Source organism: Hyla sarda, chromosome 5 (assembly GCF_029499605.1).
Source record: "Hyla sarda isolate aHylSar1 chromosome 5, aHylSar1.hap1, whole genome shotgun sequence".
In the NCBI taxonomy this organism is placed as follows: Eukaryota; Metazoa; Chordata; class Amphibia; order Anura; family Hylidae; genus Hyla; species Hyla sarda.
The window spans coordinates 212,973,004-212,990,864 of NC_079193.1; the positions used below are offsets into that span (position 1 = coordinate 212,973,004).

Genomic DNA, 17,861 nt, shown 5'->3' on the forward strand with positions numbered 1-17,861 from the left:
CCTGTCCACTCAGGAGGCAACACTGATTGACAATGAATTTCACATGCTGTTGTGCAAATGGAACAGACAACAGGTGGAAATTATAGGCAATTAGCAAGACCCCCCAATAAAGGAGTGGTTCTTCAGGTGGTGACAACAGACCACTTCTCAGTTCTTATGCTTCCTGGCTGATGTTTTGGTCGCTTTTGACTGCTGGCGGTGCGTTCACTTTAGTGGTAGCATAAGACTGAGTCTACAACCTACACAAGTGGCTCAGGTAGTGCAGTTCATGAGCTGTGACAAGAAGGTTTTCTGTGTCTGTGAGCGTAGTGTGCAGAGCATGGAGGCACAACCAGGAGACAGGCCAGTACATCAGGAGACGTGGAGGAGGCTGTAGGAGGCAACAACCCAGCAGCAGGACTGCTACCTCTGCCTTTGTGCAAGGAGGAGCACTGCCAGAGCCCAGGAAAATGACCTCCAGCAGGCCACAAATGTGCATGTGTCCACTCAAACGGTCAGAAGCAGACTCCATGAGGGTGGGATGAGGGCCCGACATCCACAGGTGGGGGTTGTGCTTACAGCCCAACACGTGTAGGATGTTTGGCATTTGCCAGAGAACACAAAGATTGGCAAATTCAACACTGGCACCCAGTGCTCTTCACAGATGAAATCAGGTTCACACTGAGTACATGTGACAGAGTATGTGGACGCCGTGGAGAACGTTCTGCTGCCTGCAACATCTTCCAGCATGACCGGTTTGGCGCTGGGTCAGTAATGGTGTGGGGTGGCATTTCTTTGGGGGGCACACAGCCCTCCATGGGCTTGTCAGATGTAGCCTGACTGCCATTAGGTACTGAGATGAGATCCTCAGACCCCTTGTGAGACCATAGGCTGGTGCGGTTGGCCCTGGGCTCCTCCTAATGCAAGACAATGCTAGACCTCATTTGGCTGGAGTGTGTCAGCAGTTACTGAAAGAGGAATGCATTGATGCTATGGACTAGCCCGCCCTTTTCCCAGACCAGAATCTGATTGAGCACATCTGGGACATCATGTCTCGCTCCTCCACCGGGCCACGTTGCACCACAGTCTGTCCAGGAGTTGGCGGATGCTTTAGTCTAGGTCTGGTAGGATATCCCCCAGGAGACCATCTGCCACCTCATCAGGAACATGGCCAGGCATTGGCCTAATTTTGACTTGTTTTAAGGACATTATATTAAAGTTGGGTGAGCCTGTAGTGTGGTTTTCCACTTTGATTTTGAGTGTGAATCCATATCCAGACCTCCATGGGTTGATAAATTTGGTTCCCATTGATCATTTTTGTGTTATTTTGTTGTCAGCACATTCAACTATGTAAAGACAAAAGTATTTCACACGATTAGTTCATTCATTCAGATCTAGGATGTGTTGTCTTAGTGTGGCTCAAAAAAAATAAAGGGCACACTAAGACAACACATCCTAGATCTGAATGAATGAACTTATCGTGAGAAGCCAGAGCACCACACAGGAGATTGGTCGAACCCCCTCGATCAGACACACACAAACTAATATATATATATATTAGTTTGTGTGTGTGTCTGATCGCGGGGGTTCGACCAATCTCCTGTGTGGTGCTCTGGCTCTCCTCGCTCACGAAGCAGGGGTCGGCACGTGCCTTCCTTTCATCTTTATAGGAGACCCGGAGGTGCTCGAGTACTCGTGTATCTACAGCTCTTCCATAGAGATGAATAGAGGACACGTGCCGACCCCTGCTCCGTGCATGTATCCCATATCATTTGTATAGGGGATAATTTTTCCAATGTGGGACTTCTACAATGAAGCATTTCTCTACAGCAATCAGGAAAGAGCAGTGAAGCACTTGGCTGCTTTTCCAAGCTCTCTCTAACTATCGACAGGTCTGAACACCCAGACCCAACCAATTTAAACTTTTCCCATGTCTGAGTGACAAGTTTAAAGTTTTGTTAACTGGCAGATACGCATTATGGCATTATGTACTTTCAAGACTGCACATTATAGTTATAAGCTCCCTTTAAGGATAATTAGCCCTGAAACAATGCATGTATTGCTCAGTTCAACAGGACCAAGTTTTAATATAAAAATGGGTGCTTGTTTCCTTTGTAGCCTTGAAGATTTTGATGTTGAAGAAGAAGATGAGGAGGCTCTTATTGAGCAAAGACGACAGCAGAGGCTAGCTATCGTAGAAGTATGTATGAAAGTAAAAACAAGCTTGTGTACAAGGCTGACCTAATTCTCACTCTCTGCATGTTTAATTAAAAGTAAATAGAAAATGCTATGAATGTTAAAGTGTACTAAGACAGTGTACTAAGCTGTCTTTTAAGAGTTTGTCAGAGTTTGTTAGTTTTCACATGACAGATCCGCTGATCATGATCTGACTTTCTTGGTCTTGCTTTTGAGACCCTCTGTATGCAGCAGTCATCTTTAAAGGAAGCTTTGAACAGAGACCAATAAAATTCATAGGCTGTTAACAAGAAAAAACTTGGTACAGCTCATCCAGCCACTGTGTAAGTTGCACCTACCAAGCAAAAGAGTCCAGATAGATTAAAATGCACCTATGCTGTTAGACTGCTGTCAGTGCAATGTCCAAATTTGCTGTATAAAGTTCAGCACCTTGTTAAAACTTTTACCTTTTATTCAGTCCATTAAAGGGGTTTTCTTGCCTTGTATTTTCAGGTATGCACTATGCCGAGCCCCTCTTACATCCTGCTTTCAGTGGCACAGGGCTCTTGCTTTGATTCACGCTTCAGGCACACAGGTTTTGCTGGCTGTATGCAAGCTGCTAGCACTTTGAATGACTCACTGGTGGCTTCAGTGATATTTTTACGTAAAGATAAGGTGGCAGGGCAGCCAGCATGTGTATGTAGAATCCTGGCCCTCTCTGGCCATGAGAATATGGAGGGTGTACCAGCAGTGGCAGCCCAGCCACTGCTTTCATGGTAAAGTGGTGAATAAGGGACACAGAGGAGCAACAGTAGCATGGAAAGGAGGCAAGTGTATTATTAAAGGGGTACTCCAGTGAATACTACAGTGGAAATTCTTTTCCGTTTGAACCACAGAGCTTTCTGCTGAATCACGAGCACAGTGCTCTCTGCTGACATCTCTGTCCATTTTTAGGAACTGTCCAGGGTAAAAAGAAATCCCCATAGCAAACATATGCTGTTCTGGACAGTTCATAAAATGGACAGAGATGTCAGCAGAGAGCACTGTGCTCGTGATGTCAGCAGACAGTTCTGTGTTTCAAAAAGAAAATAATTTCTGCTGTAGTATTCAGCAGCTAATAAGAACAGGAATGATTAAGATTTTTTAATAGAAGTAATTTACAAATCTGTTTAACTTTCTGGCACCAGTTGATTTAAAAAAAAAGTTTTTCACCGGAGTACCCCTTTAACAAAAGTGTATAACATTTAGCATAAAAATTAATTTTCTGCATGTGCCGGGAAGAAAGAAAGAGAAAAAAAAAAAACACCTATAGTGGCCAACCCTGCATCTGCCGTTCAACTCCATCAGAAGCCCCAATCTTCTGTCTTCTTCCTGCTTCCAAAACGTGCGCTCGTTGCAGAACCTGTCCACACAGCTGTCCGTCACTGGCCCTAGCCGTGTCCTATTTTGACCAGTTGATTGGCTGACCTATAAGGTCCTACACCGAACACTAATCTCAGCAGCAATAAGATAGGTCAAGGTATCAGATGATGCTGAATGGAACCTGTGGGGATCAGCGGTAGGTATATGTATTTTTTTTCTCCCCCCCCCCCAGCCTCAACAAATTATTAATTATTGCAAAACTCCCTTTTACAGGATGCTGGACTTTCAGCTGCAGGTTTGGACAGATCATTAGGTGGCTAGTGTAAATTAAGTACACATACTGCCTTCCTAAAGGAGTTCCAGAATCTTTTTTTAAGGGCGAAGAGCTTTTTCCTATCCACCAATAAGAACGACAGTCTTGAATTTTAAGGGAACTAACCTTAGAATTAATTTGCTGGGATGACTGATAAGTCTTGTTTAGGTTTTTATGGAGAGGTATTGGTAGTGAAAAGAGGGAAGTGTTCATGCTGCTGTACAAAGCACTGGTGAGACCTCACTTGGAGTACACTGTACTGGAGACCGTATCTCCGGAAGGATATAGATATTATGGAGAGCGTTTAGAAAATGGCTACTGCTACTAAACCAATAGAATATTGGGCAGAGTAGATGGACCAAATAGTTCATATCTGTTGACATGTTCTCGAGTGCTTCATTGGGGGGCACAGGACCATGGGTATATGCTGCTTGCCGCTAGGTGGCTTACACTAGGCAAAAATACAAGAGAAAGTCTGCACTTCCCAGCAGGATATACTCGCCTCCTGGCTCTGAGCAACTCCGTTTTAACTTAGTGTCAGCAGGAGGCAGACACAGGTCTGGAGCTCTCCAGACCTGGTCTTATTTCTTTTTTCCCCCTAGCTTCAAGGTTCCGTAGGTCCCAAGAAGGGCAGCACTGTCTGACCCATTCTCTATTTTGAAGCTTCTAAACCATTATGTGCGACTGCGGTGTTTCTGGATGGAATCCCTGCGGTCAGTAGTCTCCTCCATGGATCCGGGGGAGTTTCTCTCTTCCGTGGACATACGGGAAGCCTACTTGCACAACCCTATCTTTCCAGCCCACCAGCGGTTTCTCAGGTTCACTTTTTCTGCGGGGCATTTTCAGCTTGTCGCCCTGCCCTTTGGGCCCCGAGTCTTCACCAAGATGCTGTCAGCAGTGGTGGCTCACCTCGGCACTCGGAGTGTCTCGGTTTTCCCCTATCTGGACGAACTATTCATCAAGGTGCCCTTCCTGGAACAGAATCTGGTGAGCCTCAACATCACTCTTCAGACCCTCTCCAGTTTCGGTTGGATCATCAACCGCGTGAAATCCAACCTCTCTCCGTCCCAATCTCTGACCTTTCTCGGGATCCGCTTCGACACTGCAGAGGCCCGCCTTACTCTTCCGGAGGAAAAGCTTCGGAAGTTGTTGTTGGGGATTCGCTTGCTTAGGCGGCCAGTTCGGGTCCCCTTCCGTGCCTGCATGTCGGTTCTGGGCAAGATGGTAGCTTCCATGGAGGTGGTCCCCTTTGCCCATTTTCAGTACTATCCTCTCCAGTGGACCATCCTCTCTGTGGGACAAACCCTCCTTGTCTCTCCACCACGGGATCCGGCATCCACTCCAAGTTCGCCGTTCCCTCCTTTGGTGGCTTCGGTCTCCTCTCCTCCGGGATGGTCGCTCCTTCCTGCCTCTCCATTGGCATGTCCTGACCACGGACGCGAGTCTCCTCGGCTGGGGAGGTATCTTCCGGGACAAAACGGTCCAGGGCCATTGGACGCCGTAAGAGTCCGATCTCCCCATCAACGTCCTGGAGCTCCATGCGATCTTCCTGTTCCTTCTTCTTTGCAGTCGCCTGCCCTGGGGCCTTCTGGTGCGGGTGCAGATGGACAATTGCCAGGGTGGCACCCGCAGCTCGGCGGCCATGACTGAAGTGACGAAAATCGTCTCCTGGGTGGGACTTCACGTACCAGCCATATCGCCGGTGCACATTCCCGGGATCGACAATTGGGAGGCGGACTTTGAGTCGCTCCACCGCCGACCCGGGCGAGTGGTCCCTTCACCCAGAGATCTTCACTCAAATCTGTCACCGCTGGGGAACTCCAGATGTGGATCTCTTCACGTCGTGCCGGAACAGGAAAGTCCCTCGCTTCGCTTAATCTCCCGGTCGCGGGATCCCCTGGCACTGGAGGCAGATGCTCTCATGGTTCCTTGGACCCCCTTTGCTCTCCCCTACCTTTTTCCTCTGCTTCCACTTCTTCCCTGGGTCGTCCGGAAGCTCAAGGCAGAGAGCTTCTCGGCGATTCTGGTGGCCCCAGATTGGCCTTGTCGCGTATGGTACGTTGTTGCTTGTGGCAGATGTTCCCTTTAGTCTTCCGGATCGTCCTGACATCCTCTCCCAAGGACCCCTCTGCCACCCCAATTTACTTCCGCTGCGTTTAACACCGTGCCTGGTGGGCCTATTTCCGCTGGTGTGAGGCTAGTTCTCTCTCTCCCACCTCTTTTTCATTGACTAATCTCTTGGCCTTTTTGCAATCTGGATTGGAAACGTGCCTTGCCCTTAGTACCATCAAGGGCACTTTCTGTCCCCTTCCAATGCCCTCTTGCGTCCAACCTTCATGTACGCACTTTTTTGCAGGGCGTAGCTCACGAGTTTCTTCCATTCCGGTCCCCCACTGTACCTTGGGACCTCAACCTCGTTTTGGATGCTCTGCAGGGCTCTCCGTTTTAGCCTCTTGGTCAGGTTTGCCTTCCTGGAAGGTGGCCTTCCTTGTCACAGTCACATCCATTTGCCGTGTGTTGGAATTGGCTGCACTCTGGCCGTTCGCCTTTTCTGTTGCTTCACCAAGATGGGGGTTCTTCGGCCGGTACCTTCTTTTCAGCTCAAGGTCATGACTTCCTTTCACTTGGACGAGGAGATTGTGTTTCCTACTTTCTGCTTGTCCCCTTCTCATCCGGGTGAGCACCAGTTTCACAAGCTGGAGTTGGTTCGGGCAGTTCGGACCTATTTGTTGGTCACTTCCTCCTTCCGGCGGTGTGACTCTCTGTGCTACCCGATGAGCCAGGAAAGGGGCTCCCGGCTTCCAAGGCCTCTATCTCCCAGTGGATACGCTCCGCCATTTCAAGGTGTTTCGTTGCAATGGTCAGGTACCCCCTTTCGAGTAACGGCTCACTCCACCCGTGTGGTGATGCCTTCTGGGCGGTAAGACACGGGGCTTCGGCTCTGTAGGTTTGCAAGGTGGCGACTTGGTAGTCTCTGTATACTTTTGCCAAGTTTTACCGTGTTCATACCTTTTGCGTCCTCTGACGCAGGCCTGGGCCGCAGGGTTTTGCAGTTCAGCCATCCACCTAAGTTCTTTTCTGGCTGGGATGTTGGTCTTACCTTCCCCAGGGACTGCTTTAGGACGTCCCATGGTCCTTTGTCCCCCAATGAAGCGCTCAAGAAAAGTAGATTTTTGTACTTACCGCAAAATCTTTCTCGGAGCTTCTATTGAGGGACACGGCACCCGCCCATTGGTTTGTTTGGGGCCAGCCAGTTTCCACCGCTGTGGTGTGTTTTTTTTTTTTTTTTTTTTGTGGTTGGTCCCCTTCTTTTGTCTGGGTTTTCTGTTTGGACTGTTCCTTTCTTTGTCAGTTCTCCTTCTGCTTTGGAACTAAACTGAGTTGCACAGAGCCAGGAGGCAGGTATATCCTGCCGGGAAGGGGCCGACTTTCTATTGTTTTGTTTTTTGCCTAGTGTCAGCCTCCTAGTGGCAATCAGCATATACCCAGTGTGTCCCCCAATGGAAGCTCAGAGAAAGAGATTTTACGGTAAGTACAAAAATCTACTTTTGTATGTTGCAAGCTCTAAATTTGGATTAATCTTCATAAAGATTAAGGAATTTTAAATTGTGTGGAGATATCTTTAAAGGGGTACTTTGCTGGAAAACATTTTCTTTAAATCAACTGGTGCCAGAAAGATAAAGATTTGTAAATTACTTCTATTAAAAAATCTTAATCCTTCCAGTACTTATCAGCTGCTTTTTTTCTCCACAGGAAGTTCTTTTCATTTTGGATTTCCTTTCTGTCTGACCACAGTGCTCTCTGCATTTTAGGAACTGTCCAAAGTAGGAGAAAATCCCCATAGCAAACCTATCCTGCTCTGGACAGTTCCTAAAATAGACAGAGGTGTCAGCAGAGAGTACTGTGGTCAGCCCAAAGGGAAATTCAGAAAGAAAGGAACTTCCTGTGGAGCAAAAAGTAGCTAAGTACTGGAAGAATTAGGATTTTTAAATAGAAGTCATTTACAAATCTGTTTAACTTTCTGGGACAGGTTGATTAAAAAAAAAAAAAAAAGGTTTCCAGCTACAGTTGCTTTTTGAAATGATGCCTAATATTGATTTAGGAATTTGTTGGTTGTCCATGGAATGCCAAGAAAGGTGGATGACATCATTGCCTGTTTCATACCTTGTTTTAATTGTATCATTTAAAAAAACAAGTGTTGTCTTTATTTAACTCTGCAGAAATACCTAAAAGAAGACAGCAATATGTCTGTTAACTCAGAGCCGAGCAGTCCACAGAGTAGTGCACGGAGTCGTTCTCCTTCTCCAGATGATATTCTCGAGCGGGTTGCAGCAGATGTGAAGGAATATGAACGAGAGAATTTGGATAACTTTGAGGCTTCCGTAAAAGCCAAACACAACCTTATGACCGAACAGAATAATGGTAAGTGTTATTGTGGAATATACTTAAAGGGAACCAATCGTTAGATTTTAGCATATATAAAGCTTGGCAATGTGTTATATATGCTAAAATCATTATCCTCATCATCCCCGGGGGAAGTTTGTGTCCCCAAAGATGGTGCAGATATTATGTTATAAAGTCGCCCCCGGGCCTTCCGGCAAGTAGTCCCCTGGGCAGGGACTTACACTTACCAGCATCATTAGCTCCAGCCGTGGCCCCACCCCGACTGCTTGAACGACTGCTCGCATCATCGCTCTGCTCCCTCTGCTTAGGGAGCAGAGAGATGAAGCTAGCCGTCATTCAAGCCATCGGGGCGGGGTCACGGCCGCAGCTAACGGAGCTGTTAAGTGTAAGATCCCGCCCAGGGGAACTACTTGCCAGGGGGAATTTATAACTTAACATCTTCACCATCCCTGGGAACACAAACGTACCCTGGGGATGGTGAGGATATTTTTAGCATATATAACACATTGCCAAGCGTGTTATATGCTAAAATCTACTGACTGGTTCCCTTTAATGCAGATATACAGTATGTATTTTTTCTGGATTCAAAGAGCTTTTATTCCTATTTAATTGAAACCCTTGTTTCTCAGTCGTCCTTCATTGGGGAACACCTATACTGAAGGGTATATGCTCTTGCCACTAGGAGACTCTGACACTAGGAAAAAAAAGTCAGCTCCTCCCTGGCAGGATATACCTGCCCACAGGAAGTGAGGTAATCAGTTTTAGCTAGTGTCAGTAGGAGGCAAGACAGGTCTGGGAGCTCTCCAGACCTGGTCTTTTTTAATTATTTTCTAGTAAGGCCTGTTTAGTTAGGTTTTTTTTTTTCTCCTTTTTGTTTCCCTTTTTCAGGTGGGGGTTCAGGAGCATGACGCTACCTGTTCACCCATATGCGACAAAGGGGCACAGACATAGAGTATGTACTGTTAACCCCTTCTCGCCCCTGCGTATGGGTCCCCCACTGCCCCTGCTCGCCCTGCTATCTTAGCCTGGTATGTTGCAGCGTGGCAATAAGCTGGTTAAGGATGCCAGGGTGTGTATAAGAAGATGGAGTCCGTGGGTGAGTATGTTTAACAGACCCCCCCCCCCCCCCCCCCTCTTCTGTAGGTTTTCTCTCCTGGCTGTCCGGGGGTCCCTTCTCCTTCCACTGCCAGCTCCCTTTACTCGTGGCTGTGCTGGGAGAGACTCCTTGTGGCCTCCGGGTCATGCTACCAGCGGCCCCATGACTGCACCAATCCCCCCTTCCTTTCAAATCCCTGTCATTTTGTATTGGGGCTTTCAGTTGTGGGGGCTCTGTGGGCTGTGCGGCAGCTTATCCTCTTGCCGCACAGCAGTACGTTAGTTCTATAGACAGCCGGCTCTGCGCTTCTGCCGGCCGCCCGTATAGCTGCCGCAGCTTCCCAGCTCTTTCATCGGTGCCATTCTGCATCTGACACAATTTTTTGCTCCACCCCTCTTACTCACCTTGTCCACAGGGGCAATGGGAGGCCAGGCCAGGGGCGATGTACTTGCAGGGACGAGGGTCCCTGCAAGTACACAGGAATGATGCCAGTCAGCCAGACATCAATCTGCATTGTCTCAGACACCACCGTACTCCAATACCCCACTTTCTGTGGGAGGGTTCGGAGGAGTGATCCTGTGCGTTCAGGAATTCTATACCGGTCAGCCAGACGGTTGTCTGCTTCATTTACTGCTATGTCGTGTCAACTACCATACACTTCCCACTCAGTGGTCGGAAGTTCAGGTAACCCACTGCCAAGGTGTAGTTCCATGTTGCTCCATGGGCCTAATACAATGCACCCACGTACTGGTTCACAGGGTTCCCTGCTTTACCAGGTCCCTCTCTTCATGCCTGCCGCTCTCTCACAGCTGAAGGCTGGTAACCCACTTTCAATGTGTGGTTCTAAATGCGGGACCCGGTGTGGCCATGGTCCCTATGCCATATAGCCAGACTGTGTCTGGTTCTAATCCGCCAGGTCACCTCCCCCTTCCTGCTGCTCCTGTGACTTCATCCCGGTGACTCACTTTCTATGTGAAGTTTCACAAAGTGTGTCTTTGTGGGTTCATTGAACCAGTTATCCCAAACAGACTGTGTCTGCATGTTCATCTCTTGCAGCTGCGACAATCGTCCTGGTGTGTGGCACCATTAGGAGACGGGTGTGGGCATTTCCTTCAGGTTCCATGGCTTTTCACAGCAACAGGAGCACTCTCGGTTTCCCTTTCTACGAGTTCCAAGTTAGTCTACTAGGGGCATGGTTGTGACACACTTTTGGGTGCTGAGCCTGTCCTCCATACTGCCGGACTTTTGGATGTCTGCGCTTTCTTTTGTGTCGGCATTCTTGGTACCTCACTACTATCGTGAGGTATCCATGTCTGTGTCCCTGCATGTGCTACAGTCCCTCTGCATGTGTAGAACCCACCTTCCCTTCTGTCGGTTGGGTGTGCCTCTGGCCTTCCTGTAATCTTGTTCCCGGTTGACCACCTCGGTTCTGGCATGGGGCCTGGTGGGGTGTCAGTCAGTTCAACGCCCCCCTATTCCTCCAGGTATCTTCCTGGATTCCTGTGCAGGGTGGCTCGGGCGCCTGCTCTGTTGCCTTACACATGACCAGACTGGCTCCATTGGTGCCCGTCTGGCCCAGGGTTTCGCCCCAATGGGGACTTCCTCTCAATGCGTTTGCTTGCTTTGTGTGTGTGTGTGTGCGCACGCTTGTTCCTTGCATTTGTAGTCATGTCTGTGCACCTTTGCCCAGCTCCAGTGTCCAGTATTTCGATCCCTCTTGGGACACATATTGGCTCCTCGATATGTTCTCGTAGAGTTCCTGGGGGCTACGTCCACCAGTACTTTGTTCCTTTGCTGTAAAGCAGCATTTCCCTGCTCCTACAGTACCTGGCGCACTTTGGCAATCCCCCTTCCACGGGGTATCTGGCTAGGCCCTTGTTTTTCGCTGAGAGCATTCCAAAGGGCTTTTCATTCTCTCTGCCTGTGGCTTACTGCCCACTACTGCATCCTTGCTGTCTTCCTGTTTCTGGTTATCTACTGCTGCTCATGCAGCCATGCAACTCTCTCTCTGTTGGAGGGGTTTATGCAATCATGTATGGCTCGACGACAGCTGGTCTAGCCACCGTCTGTCGTTTGGGTCCTACCATTGCTTTCCTTCCCGCCCCCCCCCCCCCCCTTTGGCCCACGCTGGGTCCAAGACCGGTAAGTCTCGGTTCCCTCGGGCCGCTGGGTCCAAGACCAGTAAGTCTCAGTTCCCTCGGACCGCTGGGGGCCAATACCAGTTAGTCTCATTGTCTGGACACTATCCTAGGATGCTGTAGCGTGCCTTCTTTTCTAGGTAGCCCCTCCTGGTTCTTTTGGCCTTAGTGACAGTTGAGGTCTCTGGCATGCATAGCGGTCCTGCCAGACTTCTCTACGATACAATTTATGGGGCGGTCCTTCTGTACTGCACTTCTTGTGTCTGCACGGATGTTTGTCATCTGGAGCTTTTCTCGGACATTGGGTTTACTTGCCCTTCGTGTGTAAGTCTTCCAGGAGGCTCGGGAAGCTCCAGTTTCTATGTCGGCCACTCTGGTGCTCTGAAATACTACTTTTCAGGGTCTTCCGGTCCTTTCTTGTCAGTTTTTCTTCCCTGTTCATCTGTCAGATGACTCAGGAACCTCCAGTTTCCATGTCTATCGCTGGGCATTTTGCTCTTTCTTGGCCATTATTCTCTTCCATCTTCTCCTTCGTGGTCCATGTTCTCTCGAGATGGAGGGCGTTCCGGTCGTCTGAATTACACCAGTTGAACTGTTTCGCCTCACGGCGGGCTCCTGGATAGGAATTTTTGGGTCTGCAGATGTTCAGATCATTGATATTCTGCACCATGCCTCTCTAGAGCCTGTTGCAGTCTTTTTTTCCCGGTGGTTTTCAGTCTCCCCCTTCTGTGTTCGCCTTCTGCTCAGACGTACTTCTCTCCCTGGCTTTTTTTCGCCATGTTCTCTTGAATCGGTTGACTCTGGATGGGGTTCTTTGGTCGTGCTCTTTCCATTCTTGTTTTCCAGCCGGGCTTGCACTCTGTCTGCTTCTGTGTTCCTTTAAGTTGGTTTCCTACCCCCCTTCCGGGATGGTTCCGGCCCGTCTAGCTTTTTGGTCGTCCTTATTTGTCTCTCTATCATTACCATGGGTTTAGAGTCTCTGCGAAGGATGGTCCCTTCCTTGGCATCCTAGTCTATCTCCATGGCCGAGGGATCTTCCGGGAGCTCTGTTTCTGGGCCTTGATTGTCTCTGGTGTGGGGTCTCTTCCGCAGGCCTTATGGATGAGTGGGTTCGGTCTCGGGACTGATTCCCTTTCGCTGGTGGTTGTTCCCGCCCTAAGGGACTGCTTTGGTACGTCCCATCAGTATAGGTGTCCCCAATGAAGAACGACCGAGAAAAGCAGATCTTTTGTACTCACCGTAAAATCTCTTTCTTGTAGCCTTCATTGGGGGACACCGCACCCTCCCATTTCTTCATTTTTTTTTGTCCGGGTATTCTCTTCCAGTTATTGTTTTTTTTTTTATCCAGGATTCTTTTCTAGGGTCCTTCGGACATAGCTCTTTGTTGGCTTCTCCTGCTTTGTTGCAAAACTGTTTACCTCACTTCCAGTGGGTGGGTATATCCTGGCAGGGAGGAGCCGACTTTTTTTTTTTTTCCTAGTGTCACTGCCTTCTAGTGGCAAGAGCATATACCATCAGTATAGGTGTCACCCAATGAAGGCTACAAGAGAGTTTTTACGGTGAGTACAACAAAAAAAATCTGTTTTTTGTCTTTCACAGGTGCTGCACAGAAAAAAATATCTGCTCCTGACATGTTTACAGAATCTGATGACATGTTTGCAGCATATTTTGATGTAAGTGTTCTATAATTCTTATTTATATACATAATTCTATTTGTTTTCAGTGTTCTATTTGTTTTCATTGTGACTTAATACAAGATAATGTTAATGTCTAACTGCACCTATTATACATGAACTGCTTTTATAAGTCTACTTAATAACAGATATGCTTAATCTTAAAGTTTGACATTTTCTCAATAACTGTTTTGTGTTGTAATACAGAGTGCTCGTTTTAGAGCTGCCGGTATTGGAAAGGACTTCAAGGAAAATCCCAACTTGAGAGATAACTGGACTGATGCTGAAGGCTATTACCGTATGTTCTTCTTTCAGTATTTTACTTAGGGAATCCCTTAAAAGTTGTGCCTTTTGATTTATAACCTAGAAATGCGTGATATCATACTAACCTTAACTCCTTAACGACAAAGGACGTATATTTACGCCCTGCGCCGGCTGCCACGATATGCCGCGGGGTCACACGGTGTCCCCGCATCATATCACGGCGGTCCCGGCGGCCATCAACTTCTAAAGTGAAACTATCCCGGCTGCTCAGTCGGGCGGTTCGGGACCGCCGCGGTGAAATCGCGGCATCCCGAACAGGTTACAAGACACCGGGGGGGGGGGGGGCCCTACCTGCCTCCTCTGTGTCCGATCGGCGAATGACTGCTCCGTGCCGGAGTTCCAGGCAGGAGCAGTCAAGCGCCGATAACACTGATCACAGGCATGTTAATAGACGCCAGCGATCTGTGTAAAAAATCAGTGTATGTAATGTTATAGGCCCCTATGGGAGTTATAACATTGCAAAAAAAACGTGTTAATAAAGATAATTTAACACCTTCTCTAATAAAAGTTTGAATCACCCCCCTTTTCCCATTAAGAAAATAAAACAGTATAAATAAACATATGTGGTATCGCCGCGTGCGTAACTGTCCGAACTATAAAAAGATATCGGTAAGCCGCACGGTCAATTGCGTATACGTATAAAAATTCCAAAGTCCCAAAAAGCGTATTTTTGGTCTCTTTTTATACCATTAAAAAATGAATAAAAAGTGATCAAAATGGTACCGATAAAAACTTCAGATCATGGCGCAAAAAATGAGTCCTCATACCGCCATGTACGTGGAAAAATAAAGTTATAGGGGTCAGAAAAGGAAATTTTTAAACGTATACATTTTCCTGCTTGTAGTTATGATTTTTTCCAGAAGTACAACAAAATGTAACCTACATAAGTAGGGTATCATTTTAACCGTATGGACCTACAGAATAATAAGTTTCATTTTTACTGAAATATGCCCTGCGTAGAAACGGAAGCCCCCAAAATTTACAAAATGACGTTCTTTCTTTGATTTTGTCGCACAATGATTTTTTTTTCGGTTTCACCGTGGATTTTTGGGTAAAATGACTGTCACTGCAAAGTAGAATTGGTGACGCAAAAAATAAGCCATAATATGGATTTTTAGGTGGAAAATTGAGAGTTATTATTTTTAAAAGGTAAGGAGGAAAAAAACAAAAGTGCAAAAACTGTAAAACCCTGCGTGGTTAAGGGGTACTCCACTGGAAGAAAAAAAAACATTATTTTTTTTAAATCAACTGGTGCCAGAAAGTTAAACAGGTTTTTTAATTACTTCTATTAAAAAATCTTAATCCTTCCAGAACTTATCAGCTGCTGTATGACCCACAGGAAGTTCTTTTCTTTTTGAATTTCCTTTCTGCCTGACCACAGTGCTCTCTGCTGACACCTCTGTCCATGTCAGGAACTGTCCAGAGCAGGAGCAAATCCCCGTAGAAAACCTATCCTGCTCTGGACAGTTCCTGACATGGACAGAGGTGTCAGTAGAGAAAAGAAATTCCTGTTGGTCATACAGCAGCTGATAAGTACTGGAAGGATTAAGATTTTTTTAAAGAAGTAATTTACAAACCTGTTTTAACTTTCTTGCACCAGTTGATAAAAAAAAAATAATTATTGCCAGTGGAGTACCCCTTTAAAAATCTGATCTGTTAGCAAATTTTTGGGGGGATAAATTAAGAGCGTGGCTGTATAGGGCTGTCAACTAGGGTCGGTAGAGGAAAGGTCACAAACATTCCTAAAAAAAACTCCCATAGGAATCAGTGGGTCAGCTTCAGTCTATTGTTATGTTCATTGGGGCTCCTGTAAAGCCATTCTCTTTAGTGCTTTGAGGAGAGCTCTGGCAGTAGGGCTGACATCATAAGAATTTACAAAAAATAAACATATATACAACCAGAAAATATAATTTTTTTTTGAAAAAGTTAGTGTTTCAGTATCTGTCTCTAATCAGTGAAAATAAATCTGGACTACGCATTCCCTTTAAAGGAGTACTCCGCCCCTAGACATCTTATCCTCGTACGACTTGCATTGAGGGGGCATGGCCGTGATGTCACGAGCGGGGCATTACCGTGACATCACGAGCCTCCGCCCTGCATCACCAGTCATCCGGCACGGAGCGAAGTTCGCTCCGTGCACTGGATGTCTGGGGTGCAGCTGCCGAGATCACGGTGGTCCCCAGCAGCGGGACCCCGAGATCAGACATCTTATCCCCTATCCTTTGAATAGGGGATAAGATCTCTTGGGACAAAGTATCCCTTTAAGTTTGTCTAGGCCACTGTGGTTTATATTTGAAACTGCTCTATTACCGGTACTGCTTACTATGTCCAGTTCAACACAATGTTTTATTTAATGATGGGATACAATGATAGGTTTAATGGTATGTATATTTTCATTCTCTTGTGTTATTAAATACCCATTTAAGTCCAGCTTCTTTTTTTCATTCATTGTTTTAGGTGTTAACATAGGTGAAATTTTGGAGAAACGATATAATGTCTATGGATATACTGGACAAGGTGTATTCAGTAATGTTGTGCGTGCTCGAGACATGGCAAGAGCTAGTCAAGAGGTTGCAGTTAAAATCATTAGAAACAATGAATTAATGTAAGTATCCCTTAGCGCTTTATTCATTTAGTAAAATTGTTGAATCGCTGTTAATTTGGTTTGGTGCAGTTCTTGTAGTACTGCCTTGTCTATTTACTGCTCCTTTAGAGACCAAGGCCATTTTCACATCATCTTCTTAATGCATGCTTAGTGTGCATGTTAGGGCAGCTTCCACCGTGCACACTAAACACATCATGACCCTGTGATTCACACTATATATATATATATATATATATATATATATATATATATATATATATATATATATATATATATATATATATATATATATATATATATATATATATATATATATATATATATATATATATATATATATATATATATATATATATATATATATATATATATATATATATATATATATATATACATACACACATACACACACACACACACACATACACACACACACACACACACACACACACACACACACATACACACACACACACACACACACACACACATACACACACACACACACACATACACACACACACACACACACACACATACACACACACACACACACATACACACACACACATACACACACACACATACACACACATACACACACACACACACAATGTGACCCTATGGGTGCCGTATCTCACTGTAAGTTTATACCATGCGATACTATGCAGCCTATTGATAGATATATACACCTCCCAGAAGACACCATTGATTTATACTGTGTTCTGTCTTGATAGCAGCCATAGATATTTCATTAGGAAAGGGCTGTAACAGGACAAGACAGCAGGAAAACAGCCTGGTGAGCAATCATTAACAACTTAAAGGAGTAGACCGGTATTGAAAAACTTATCCCCTATCCTAAGGATTAGCACTGAAGCACCAATAATAAACAAGGCAGAGGCAGGTGGAGACCCTCTGCTCGTCCTTTCAGCTGATCATGACCCTGTGATTTTACAGTGGGTATCCCGATCAGCTCTGCTAAACTGCCAAGATGAGATTTTTTACATTTTATCAATCAAATTTGATTGCAGCGTCTAAAGAGTTAAATGGGCACTGTCAGATACAAAAACTTTTTATATGTTGTACATCTTGGCAAAACATAACCCTTTCTAATATACTTCATAAGAAAATGTTATTTAATTTTTATAGAAATCGTGGCTTTGTCCAAGCTGAAGCACAAGCATGAACAAAGTCCAGTATGTGAGGGTTGGCTAGCACTCCTCTGTTCTGCCTGATAGGACAGGAGAGAGCTCACAGAGGAGTGCTATCAGACAGGAGAGAGCACAGAGGAGTGCTAGCCCACCCTCACTCACTGGACTTTGTCCATGTCTGTGCATCAGCTTGGACAAAGCCATGATTTAAAATAAACCATGATTTCTATAAAAAGGAAATTACATTTTTCTTATGAAGCAAATGAGAAAGGTTAATGTTTTGCCATGATGTACAACATATAAAAAGTTTTGAATCTGACAGTGCCAATTTAATGTCTATCACCCTGATTGGTGATGTCGAGTATTAGCCAGGGGTCCCAACTGCTGATAGAATCTGGAACCATCCTGCTATGACACTGAGCGCACTTCATAGACGCCCTCTGTCCTTAAAGGGTACTCCACCGAAAAAAATCTTATCCCCTATTCAAAGGATAGGGAATAAGATGTCTGATCGCGGGGGACCCGCCGCTGGGGACCACCGCCATCTCCGAGGCGGCAGCAGCGTCGCACGGAAGCTTTGGGCTTTCACATTCGTGGCGTCACGCCATGCCCCCTCCATTCATGTCTGAGGGGGCGTGACG

General features: G+C 46.2%; 1 protein-coding gene across 1 annotated transcript in view; it reads left to right on the forward strand.

Annotated features, from left to right (window-relative positions):
• PRPF4B (pre-mRNA processing factor 4B) overlaps nucleotides 1-17,861 on the forward strand; it is a 62,500-nt gene that overhangs the window by 34,283 nt on the left and 10,356 nt on the right. The window contains exons 5-9 of the mRNA XM_056521072.1: nucleotides 2,098-2,179; nucleotides 8,050-8,251; nucleotides 13,067-13,140; nucleotides 13,348-13,438; nucleotides 15,922-16,069. Of these exons, the coding sequence (XP_056377047.1) occupies nucleotides 2,098-2,179; nucleotides 8,050-8,251; nucleotides 13,067-13,140; nucleotides 13,348-13,438; nucleotides 15,922-16,069 (597 nt within the window). The remainder of the gene's footprint in view (nucleotides 1-2,097; nucleotides 2,180-8,049; nucleotides 8,252-13,066; nucleotides 13,141-13,347; nucleotides 13,439-15,921; nucleotides 16,070-17,861) is intronic.